Source organism: Muscardinus avellanarius, assembly GCF_963383645.1.
Source record: "Muscardinus avellanarius genome assembly, chromosome: 3".
In the NCBI taxonomy this organism is placed as follows: Eukaryota; Metazoa; Chordata; class Mammalia; order Rodentia; family Gliridae; genus Muscardinus; species Muscardinus avellanarius.
Window position 1 is genome coordinate 150840143 of NC_137788.1, and position 12380 is coordinate 150852522.

Below are 12380 nucleotides of genomic sequence, written 5' to 3' on the forward strand. Positions count from 1 at the left end.
TCTGCCTGACTCTAAAATGTTTTAGTTATCCCACTAGACCTACACTGCTTTATCTATGACAAAAAGCCACTTCCTGTTTCTCTGAACAGTGCACAACCCAGATGGTGCTCCTCTGGCCTGACTCAAATATGACTTTCTTCCTATAGCTCCCTCTGGCCAACCAGACTAAGCCAGGCTCCCCTTCCCCTCCATGGCTTTGCCAATTCTACTCTTATGTCCCACTCACTGCTAATTCGACCATAATCCTAACCTGTTCTCCCCAGCTAAATGGTAAACTCCCTGAGGAGGATGGACCCTTTATTATCCTCAGCTTTGAGCCCCCTTAATAGACTTACGCCCAATATCCATCACAAAAAAGGATGTGGAAGACAGTTACAGAGTAAAAGGTAAATGAGCTTGGGCACATCTGACCTCCAGGCTCTCTGGCTCCTAATTCCAAGTTGGTAACATTCCCATTTAGATCCAATCCTGCTTTCCATAGTGCCACAGGGGTAACTAGTCCTGTGGACAATGGGATTTTGATGAAATAAGGTTTGTTCTGCTATTTTTCTGGACAAATATTGGCAGCCATGTAAGGCCATGTTATTGCTTATTCGAGTGGTTCTCAGGATGAGGTCCCCAGACATGTGCATCAGCATCACCAGGAACGTGTGATAAATGCAGATGCTTGGGCCCTACCTCAGACAGATGGCATTAGAACTCCAGGGCCAGGGGTCTATCAATCTCTTTTAATCTCTAGGAGGTTCTGATATATGCTCAAGTGTGGGAGCCACCAATATTAGCAAATTTTTAGGTCTTCTTTAGCTATTGTAGTTCTAAAGACTGGTCCTCTTTATCTGATTATTTTATCCACATTTGATCCTTCTGTGATTACCAAGTTACCTAAAGATATAACTATCTTATACTAGTTCAGGGCATACCTGTAAGGTTAATTTCTTTGAACCTTCCTTTAAATTATGACCCTTTCTCTTGCTTCATGCAAAGCACCAATAGGACTGCATTATAGTAAATAACACCCTCCCTACAATATCTGCCCTTCGACTGTTTAGGGATGCTTAAAGACTCTGCACAGGACTGTTTGACCCAGAAAGGAAAGAGGTGGGCTCATTGAGGGAGAGAAACACTGAAAGCAGTAGCTTCAGCAGAAAGACAAAGAACAATATGATAGGCAAAGGCTGTGTGTGGGAAGAACGCAAAGAGAGTTTTCCTCAGCCAATTTCATGCCCAGTAGGCCTGTAATCACATCATAAACATCAATAGAAACAGTATAGGATGGTGGTACTCAGAGTGTGAGCTCTAGACCAGCAGCATCAGCATCGCTTAGGAACAGGAACATGTTAAATATGCAAATAACCAGGCCCCACCCCAGACCGGCTGACTGAGGAGCCAAGGATGAGGCCCAGCAAGCTGTTTCAATGAGCCCAGATGACTGATGCTGCTCAACTTGGACAACTAACTGCTAGTGCAAACACAGAAAGCAGAGACTCTTGAGTGAGATCACCAGGTTCGAAGCCTGGCTCCACCATGGGCCAGTTTCTAAACCTTTGTTTCCTCACTTGTAAAAAAAAAAATGAGGATGATAACAGAGCCCGGCCCACCTCAAAAACTTTTTCAAATGTCAAAATTGCTACGTTAGCCTTGAGTTAGATAGTTAGACCTCAAAACAAAGCAACCATCTGTCCCTCTTCTTCATCTTCCTCCTTTTGCTTTTGCTACTTTTTGGTTGTTATTAAAATCACCCTCATTGCCATTATCTTTTAGGAGTAATAGCAGCAGCAGCACCATCATCATCATACTTTTTGGTTGTTATTAAAATCACCCTCATTGCCATTATCTTTTAGGAGTAATAGCAGCAGCAGCACCATCATCATCATCATTACCATCATTATCAACATTACCATCATCATCATCACCATCATCACCATCATCGAGATCATCACCATCATCTTCACCATCATCATCATCACCACAACCATCATTATCATCATCACCACCACCATCACCATCATCACCACTTGCAAATAGAAACTGAAATGGTATCACCAGCTCCACAACTTCTGGGCTGGCCATCCAAGATTGCCATGCCTTCTCCAGTGGAAGCAAGAGGAGGGTACCAGGGAGCTCTTACTCCCTCCAGCATAGCTACAAGGTGGGCTGGGAGGCTACTCAGGACTGGCTACAACCCTGCCAGGGAAGAGTAATGGGCCATTTGATTTCTAAGCCAAGATGGCTTATTTTGCACCTGCAAGGATGATTTTCCAAATTCAAAGTATGTCCAATGTCAAACTTTGCTAGTGAACTTGATATACCTCCTATAGGAGAGCGCATTGTTTAAAAGACTAAAGCAGAGCCGGGCATGGTGGTGCACACTTTTAATCCCAACATTTAGGAGGCTGAGACCTGAGGATCATGGTTCGCAGACAGCCTCAGCTACTTAGTGAGGCCCTCCGCAACTTAATGAGACCCTGTTTCAAAATAAAGAATAAAAAATAGGGCTGGGTGTGTAGCCCAGAGGTTGAATGTCCCTGGGTTCTATCCCCAGTACTGCAAATAATTTTAAAAATAGGGCTGGGGTATAGCTCAGAGGAGGAATGCCCCTGGGTTCCATCCCCAGTACTGGGTGGGCGGGGGGAGGCTAAAAGCCAAAGGGGGAGCAGGAGTGAGAATTCAGCCCCTTGAAGTTGTCATGCATACATTCTGCACACACCTCCAGGGGCCAGCCTTAGTGTCCAAGGCCAAATTACTCAACACTGTTCCTAGACCTGCCTGAGCTAGATTTTATCACAGGCTGGAGAAATCTTGCTGTGGAATGCAGATTGCCTCTGCCCACAGGCAGCCTCCACTCCCAACAGTAACCAGAGGCAGGAACTTGTTATAAGTTTACTTAATTGAACAGTTGATGTCATTCCTGGCCTGCTTAGGAATTGCTTCTTAAACCTTGCTAGCAGCCTCATGCCTGGGCTTCATTTGGTATTTTCTCCTCTCTGTTTCTATGAGAAAAACGTACTCTGTGGAATTACCATCTTCTTCCTTTATTGCCCTTTCATTGTTTATTAGCACAGAACAGAAAAACAGCCAACAATGCAGAGGGTAGAACTGGGTGAAGCACAGAGGCTAGAATGGGATGTTTTCAACATTAGCAATAGAAGGGAACATTTCACAAGAACCGAGAAAGACCGGAGACTGTGGAGGGGGCCACAAGCTTACATAGCATGGAAAAGCCTGGAAGAATTCAAAGCACTGCTTCATCCAGAAAAACAGAATATAAAATGTAGCTATTTCATGACTGAGAAGCTCTGAAAGCTGTAATGATGTAGAGAAACTCAGCCCTGAGAGCACAGAAAATTAGATATTGGTTTGCAGCACAGTATTATGTTATTGTTTAGGAAGAAAAAAGCCATTTTTTTCCAATGGGTAAAGTCTGCAAACGCCATGGTTAGAAAATAGCACTCTTGTTGGCTGCCTCATTACCCCTGGATGTACTCAGGTAGAGAAAAATTGGAGGATGTCCAGGAAGAAGGGAGGAATGCAGAAGCTGATGAATAAAGACAGGAAAGTCAGCAGGTAGCAGATATCTGGGGTACTTGTATCACCAACAGAAGACATGCAGACAGCCTCAAATGATGGCATTTAGATTCAGCCCAAGTTACATGTAATTAAGGAATTTGTTATTTGGGTTAAAATTCAGGTAACCCTAGACTCGCATTCCACTGAGGAGCAGATGAGCAACTACCCTGGCCAGTGTTACTTGCTTTGCCTGGGACATTCTTGCCCTTAAATGTGGTGAGACCAATACCATCAGTAATTCCAGCATCATCACAGGGGTCACCCACTCAGAAAGAACTTAACCTCTACATACAAAGACTCCTCCTCATCATCTACAGAAGGCACCTCACATTACTGATCTCACAGAGCAATGTGAAATTACCATCCTCGCTGAGCTTTTTGCTTACGTCATGCCTGTCTCCTGCTGGAACATTTGCACTGTAAGATCAGAAGTCTTGTCTAATTCACCACTAAATTCCTGGCACTAATTATTTCAGTAATAGCTAAGACTCCAAAAGCAATTAAAATATGCCAGGCATGCTTCGAAGCACTTTAACTTACTTCCTTCACCCAACAACCCAGATGTATTTGTTTCTGCTTTTCCGTAGAAGTAACTTGGGGTTGGGAGAACTCCTCTAAAGTTAAGTAACTCCTCTAAAGTTTTATAGCAATTAAGTGCTGAGGAGGGATATGAACCCAGGTCCCCCAACTCTAGTCCAGATCATCACAGTACCATTCTGCTTCTCTGGAAGTTTGCACCACTTAGATACATACAGAATAAGGAAATGAATCAGTGTGAGAGTGAATGACTGAAAGAGAATTGGATGTATAGGAAGCAACGAGAAATACACCAAAGTTTTCCCAGCTCTGCTGAGGACCAGTCCTGAGCTTCAGACTCCAGGAATCATCCAAATATCATCCAACTGCAGAGAGAATTCCACTGCTGACTACCTGTGTGATGCTGAAGAGGGTCTCCATGCCCTGAGCCACCAGGAAGGCCTCCCTCCCAGATCGGATGGTGGTGATACGCTGGAGGCAAAGCAGAAGCCCCCGGCGGATCAGCACGTAGGTGTTGGTCATGTCCTGGGTGTGCCAGTCCTGATGCAGCCTGAGAAAACTAACGACGTAGCCTCTGTTCACCGCCCTGCGGCTGTTTGACTCTAAAGACAAAGAGAAAGGTGATGTCGGTCACAGGCTTTCCAGGGCCACACCTACCTGAGAATGTCCCACGGTGTGTCCCACTAGATACGAACTGTAAATAGAAGAATAACTTCTCAGCATTTAAAGCTGGAAGATGGCCCCTTACCCAAGTGACCATCATCGACATACCAGTAATGGAACAAATAGTTATAATATGCCCCATGCATTCAGCCAGACGCACCATTTTTTCCTCAGTACTCCTGCCCCACACACAACCTGAATGAAATCATTGGGAAAATCAGCAAATCCAGAATGAAGGACAACTATAAAGTGTCTGACCTATATTCTTTACAAATGTCAAAATCTTAAGAGGCAAATAAAAGAGGAATTAGGGATAAAGGAGACTGAAAAGACATGACAGATAATATATAACTCAGATCCTGGGTCAAAAAAAACTTTTTTCCTGTTGCTGTAAAAGGTATCAGTGGAGAAAGCAGTAAAATCTGAATAAAGTCTACAGATGTGCTGCTAGTGTTAGATCACTATTTTCAGATTTTGAAAACTATGGCTGTATAAGAGAATATCCTTGCTTTTAGGAAGTTCACAGTTGGTGTATGTGCATGTCTGTAAACTATTATTAGAAAAAATAGTATGGGGAAAGAAGGGAGAGAGAAAAAGATAGATAGATGATAGATAGCATTTTCCATCAGATTCCCATTCTTCTCCCCTGAACAAGAGTAAATCAAGGATATCATTGTTTGAGTTGGACAAATTATAAGATTAGACATAGAAGGAGAAAACTGAGTGAGACATAATATCTAAAAGGCTGTTATTATGATTTGGTTCTGAAATTTCCCCTAAAGAGCTCATGTGTTGAAACCGTGAACTCCAAAGCAGCAAGGTTTAGAGGTGTGCTGTGGCTAAAGGGTGTATCCCACTGCAGTGTGGCCTTGAGGGCTATATCATTCCCTGGTTGCCCTTTCCCTCCTCTTCCCTCCTACATTTTCCTCCTCTCTCCCCCTCCCTCCTCCTCCTCTCCTCTCCTCCTCCTTCTCCTTTTTCTTCTTCTTTTTCTTCTTTTTCTTCTTTGACACTATGAGCTGAATAGTTTTCTTCTACCACACCCTAATGTTTCTGTCTTGGAACCAGCCATCCATGGACTGAACCTCTGAAACCATGAATCAAATAAACATTTCTTCCACTAAGTTGTTCTTGTCAAGGCATTTTGGTCACAAGAAATACAAAACTAACACGGCTGTCATATAAAGGAGATTTGTTAAGTGTTTTTTCCTAGTTAATAGAGCCAGTTAATAAAGCTTTCATAAATCTGTTTAATATAGTTGCTAATTCTGGATCCATTTTTAGGCCTAACTCAAGTTGGTTGGAATCCACTGTTCCTTGTCACCTTTACCTAGAGAAGACCTCCCCTTCTCAAGTGTTTCTGAGCTATGGCCTGTTTATTCCCCAGAACTCCCTGCTGCCTCCAGACTTCTCATCAGCTCTTTGTTCCCTCTGCTCTCTGAGTCCTTGACTAATAAAATGTGTCCTATGTCATGTGTTTTGTTGTGCTGCTTCCTCTGCAGCTCACACAACTGGCACATCAAACCCCACCTGGCCTAGGTCAGGGCTTTCCTATAGAGGAGGGGCTATCTGGGTTTAAGGCTGCTCTCAAGAGAGAGATCTCCAGACCTAATTAGAAAGGAACAACAGCAGAAGGTCTCAGCTCTGGCCAAGACAGGAATTCCTTGCAAACAAGACTATTCAACAAGAAGATGAGAGCTGGGTGTGGTGGCACACACTTGTAATCCCAGTACTTGGGAGGCTGAGACAGGAGGATCTCAGGTTCATGGCCAGCCTCAGCACCTTGTAAGGCTCTTCAAAACTTAATAAGACCCTGTTTCAAAATAAAGATAAAATATAGGGCTGAAGGTATAGCTTGGAGGTAGAATGCCCCTGGGATCTATTCCCAGTACTATATTAAAAAAAAAAAAAAAGATAGTGGTAACGAGCAACTCAGCATGGAAAGTCCAGGTAGACTGTATAAACATAGCTGCCATATGAGCTATCTCACATCTGACGGGGAGTTGTAGCATTGAGTTTTCCAATTCCATTCACCTCCTCTGTGTCAGCTCAATATTCCTGGTCGAGACCTCCCATGAGACCCTATCTTAAGGATCTAATTTTCTCAAGATATGGTTGAAATTCTCTTTGAAAAAACACAGGCACAAGAGACCAACATAACTCTCTTGACAGTTAATCTATGCTACTTTTCAGATTATCCACCAGGGGCTACAGAGCTGATAGGTAAATGCATACCAGTCCAGACCTACCCACAAATGCCTGGGCACCTGAGCTCCCAAGAATGAGGTACACTGTGGGGCTCTAACCGGCTCTCAAACCCCTGAATCCCACAGCTCTGGTTTTCACTACTGTGTCTCTCCATCATCCAGATCATTCACACTGGTTTATGAGACAATATGTGCTATTGGCTGAGTGTATGTGTGAGGGGGGAGTCCTGAGCTGTAATCAGCAAAGTAAATTTTCACCTCAAAGTCAGGTTAATTTGTACCTACGATGATATAACTGAGTATGAGTATAAAAATTAACATGGAGATCCAATGCTTTATTCCAGGAGGATTTTCTCATACTACTAATGAAACTTTTTAAAAAACTTAGGAGATTCTAAATTGTCAGACCTCACTGAGCCCCACTGAGAATTCGGACCCATTTATGTAGTTGATTTTATTTTTCCCTTTTTACAAAATTTCATTCAGCCATGACCCTGAACTGAGAGAAATGAGCTTTATGCATCCAGCGATATGTTTTTGGAAGGCTTAAATCGCCTTCATTATCTCCTTTAATGAATTATTCTTTTGTATCAAAAATATTTCTCTCCTTGGCTGGTCCCGGCCACAAAGCACCAGAGTTCTTTACAGCCTAAATGAGGTTCCAGCCCATCCAATATCTGGTGTTTAAAAGAAAATTGAGAATTAAGTAGGAGGTATTCAAGGAAAGTATCCTCTGCTGAAAAGAGACCAGAATGGCAAATATAGCCACTGGGGCCCTGTGGGCAGTTCAAGGTTAAGAGCTTTTGTCTCTCATCTGTTTTGAGGGTATGAGCCTGATAATGCATTGCCCTAATAACCTTTATCTATTACTCGTTTTTTAGTAAGGGGAAAGGGGTAATGAAAAAAAAGTCCTTAACTGTCTGAGAGAAAAGTCTCTTATCAAGTTTCAATGATTTTATTCATGATTTCCTGTTAATCCCCAACAAGCTGTCATGTTTACTAACATCTGAAATTGCTAAACCCCCATCCTCTCTCACCTTATATCTGTCAATCTTTCTCAGAGAATGGCTTGGGAAGTTTTGCAAAAGTCAATATACATCTAACACCAGACCAGAGGAGATGCATCCCCCTGAGGGAAAGCAAATGTGGGGAAGAGCCGAAGCGGGTCACTGGGATCAGCAACGCAGAGGAGTGGGAGAAGACCAGCAGGGCAAACACTGTGTCTCTAAGCGAGGGGGAATATCAAGAAGAAACGGGGCGATTCTTCAAATATTGTTCTGGGGGAGCTCAGAGTTTGGGAGTGGAAGGAGGGGCTCCAGGAACCCCAAGCTGCTTCAGAACAGGCCAGTTCCTCAGTAGCCTGGTTACACGAATGGCTTCCTCCTAAAGTTTTTCTGGAAAAAAAAATTATTTTACGTATATACTCATTTATTTTTAATTTCCTAAGGACCAGTGTATCTTAAGCTAGTTGGAAGATAGGGGTAAGATGGATGGATGAGAGGAGCTCTGAGGGCCTTCCATTTTAACAGCTAGTAGCCAACACCTACCCCCATTCAAAGGCACAATCCCTGTCCCAGGTGCCCCTTGAAGAATACAGAATTTATCTTTATCCTCACCTCAGACTGACCACTTCATATTCAACTTATCTCTTCAAGTTCCATTTTCCCAGAGCCCTATTTGTATCTATTCTAGTAATATTCTTATTTTTACCCCAAGTGTTTTGGTTTTGCTCTGTTTTGTTTTCATTTCTGTACTAGGAATTGAACTCAGGGGCATTCTACCTCCAAACTTCACTCCGACCCTTTTTAATATTATTATTAATTTTGATACAGGGTCTTTCTAAGTTGGTAAAGTTCTTGCCAAGTTTCTGAGGCTAGTCTCAAACCTGTGATCCTCCTTTCTCAGCCTCTCGTGTACTGGGATTACAGACATGTGCAACTAGTTTATGACAAGTATTTCTTAACTACAATATGTATAATTCATCAATACAGATGCTTACATTTTGACAAAATAAAATAAATCTAGAAGGGAGCCAGATGTGGTGGTGCATGTCTATAGTCTCAATATTTGGGAGAGAAAAGGGGAGGATCAGTAACTTTGGGGGATCCTGGACAACTTAGAAAGACCTGATTTCAAAACAAAATATAAAATAAGGCTGTAGATGAAACTAGGGGGTAGAATGCCTCTAGGATCAAACTCCAGTGTCATAAAAAGGAAAAATACGTCTAGAATGTGCCAAGATATCAGTAGTATTTGATGGAGCTAGCAGTATTTGCTTATTTTGACTCTTGTATAGTTTTTATCCCTTACATATTCGACAGCACGCTTCAATAATTAGGAGAGGAAAAGATGTGACCCTTTGACTGGAGTTACAAATTAGTGGCCCACAGACTTTTGGCCGTGCCACGTTGTCTCTGCTTATGCACAGGACTAGCAGGCCTGCAGGTTGCCATGGCAACCAACTCACCTTTTTGTCTTACCCCATCTCCTTCAGAAGCGAATTACCCGCCTGGCCCCTGAAGGCACTGGAGAGCAGAACCATCTTTATAAAGATATTTGTCTTCTGAACAGGAAAGCCTATAAACCTTCAGGACTCAAAGGATTGAATTTCTCCTGGGAAATCTGAGGCCCCGTGACAACTCGTGGGGAAAAAGAGTGGGTGTCGCAGATGATTGTACCTGCAAGCAGCCCACTCCCCTACCTCTCTTATTTTGCTAAAGTAAAGGCTGTTGTCGTGGCTGTTCTTTGTTTCTTCTGTCTGGAAATTAAATCATTGCTTTTTGGAGTGAGGAGCTGATCTTCAGCCAAAGAATAGGCTGAACACGCATGATCACACTCCAAACATGGAACCTCTAAGTAAGCGCAGACCTCTAAACTCCTCTTCTCTGTCCACAGGGGCCCTTCTCTGTCTTGCTGGTTCTGACCCATGGGCGGACCTCTTGGCTTCCTGTCAGTGGTCCCTCTGGAGTCCTTGTGAATGACCAAGGGCTCTACCACATTCTAACTGGGCATCTTCTCAAGCCTGGTATTTCACAACTATCTTTAGCTGAGAAACAAAACTCATTGAATCCTTCCTTGTTGGGCTGTTGAGAAAATTAAATGAGATAATGCATATGTAGTAGATAGTGTAATTCCTAACATATAAGAAGCACTCAGTACCTCTTATAAATTATAACTATCATCATCATCATCATCATGACAGGCATCATCTACTAGGATTCCAATGTCCTCTCTATTATTACCCACAACAAAGTGCTGGGTGCTCAAGATATGAAAATACTGTTTTTGACAGCTGCATGCAAGAACAGGAGCTTGGAGTTCCCACAGCTATTGGTTCCAATTTGGACTCTAACATTTACTAGAGGTGTAATCTTGATTAAATTACTTATTGCTATGGCTTGAATGTGTCCACTTCAAAATTCAGGTGATACCTATGTGACAGCGTCTACAGGTGGGGCTTTAGGAGGTGACAAGGCCAGGTTGGTCTTCTTCATGAATGGGAATAAGGCCTAAGAGAGGTTTCACCCAGCATTATGCTGGGGCCTGCTCTTTTGCCTTCTGCCATGCAAGGACACAGACACCAAATGTCAGTGCCTTGACATTGGATTTCCATCCTCCAGAACTGTGTGAAAACAAATTTCTGTTCTTTATAAGTAATTTATAAAGTCCTTCAGGTATTCTGGCATAGCAACACAAAATGGACTGCAACACTCAGGCATTTGGAACTGTATTTCCTCATCTATAAATTAATACAGAAATATAGAAAATATAAAGATAATTAAATCATTTACCTTAAGTTCACTCTAATGACCAAATACATAGCAGGTCACCTGTTGTAAACTATGTGCTCAATAAAGGATAATTTCCTTCCCTCCAAGGATGATATCCAAATTTTACATACTTTTCAGCAGTGAAAAGTATCCAAGGAGAGTTCCAAAAAGAGTGAACTTTATAATCATGAGCTTTCAATCTCTATAGAATACTGATGACTTAGCCCAAAATAACCACTGGTTATCCACTGCTTTCTGTCCTGAGATAGCCTCATACCTTGGGAGGCCCCAGGGCACAGACACTAAGAAGCCCCTGTGTGCCTACACTAATGATCACACCCTGCTTTACCCCAGGTGCCTTCTCAGGCCACTTGCTTACTGTAGGTCTTTATACTCTCCCTTGAAATGTTGACATGAATGGAATGGCATTACCCTAAAGCCTTCTTAGGACCCTAATTTATCCTCTGAGATCCACTTGATGGACCATGGTTAAGTATTTGATACTTGCATTTGATAAGACATAGTTGTTTAAGAATAAATACAAGGATACAAGGTCCTCTGTCATTCCTAGGACAGAAATCATCTTCAGCTATATAGTGGACTGGGCCAGGGACTATTTCAGGACACTCTTGCCTGAAAAAATTAAATTGCTAATCATCTCTTCAAGAATTTCCTGAACTTTCTGAAATTTAACTCCCTGAAAAGTCTATTTTTCTGAATTACTGAGAATTCAACTTGTCATTTTCAAGATCGAAGTCCCCTTCCTGGAACAGAAGACCACTGAGCCAGGCTTCTCAAACTCCTGTTCAACCTCCAAGGTTTTTTCCAAACCTGCTTGTCAGGTATCCATTAACCCTGAACAATTATATCACTAAATGTATCTGGTCTTAATCAGGAAGAAGAGTCACTTTGCACCTCAGGACCCACACCCTGTAATATCACACCCCTACATCCAACTCATCACTGAGACTCAAGACAAGGCTGTCCCTAGCTACAGTCTAGTGTACACACATCTTTGCAAAAGGCGATTTTGGTGATCTTCTCAGGGAGTCCATTTAGAAAATATTTCTGGACAAAGTAACCTTTACCTAGGCTTCTACATCATATCACAAGAACAACACGCCACTACTTAGCTGTCATGATGCCACTGACGGCCGCAAGGGTTTATTGACTGAACATTGCCTGTGTGCTCAGCACCAGGCTACATTCTTTTAAGTGGATCAACTAATTTGCCTCATGGAAGTGCTTTGAATTAAGCATTACTCTTCTGTTACAAATGAAGATGCAGGAGAGAAGTTAAACAGCTTAAGTTCACAAGCTTAGAAACAGCATCTCTAGGATTCAAATGGAATCCTCCATTTGACTCCAAAGCTGCCCATGGTACCGCCAAAACCCTTGAGGGCCGCTTAGCACAGTTTACATTTTGTGTATCCAGATACAGACATTTAGCTCTTAGCAGTGAAAGCGTCATCTTATGAAAGGTTTCTCTCTTTGTATTTTTTGATGCACTGTAATTATACATCGTAATGAGATTCAAAGTGGTACAAGCATGCAGGCACACATCATTTGCTGTATTTCCCTCTCTACACTCCCACTTGCTCTCCCTCCTCACACACGTTAGTGAGATTGGCAGTGA

The 12380-nt window shown here is 42.5% G+C and overlaps 1 protein-coding gene across 1 annotated transcript in view; it reads right to left on the reverse strand.

Annotated features, from left to right (window-relative positions):
* The window catches only part of AGBL1 (AGBL carboxypeptidase 1), a gene marked incomplete at both ends in the record, with an annotated part of 531035 nt that overhangs the window by 374981 nt on the left and 143674 nt on the right, over window positions 1-12380 (reverse strand). The window contains one exon of the mRNA XM_080692476.1: window positions 4498-4706. Coding sequence (XP_080548602.1) covers window positions 4498-4706 — 209 coding nt within the window. The remainder of the gene's footprint in view (window positions 1-4497; window positions 4707-12380) is intronic.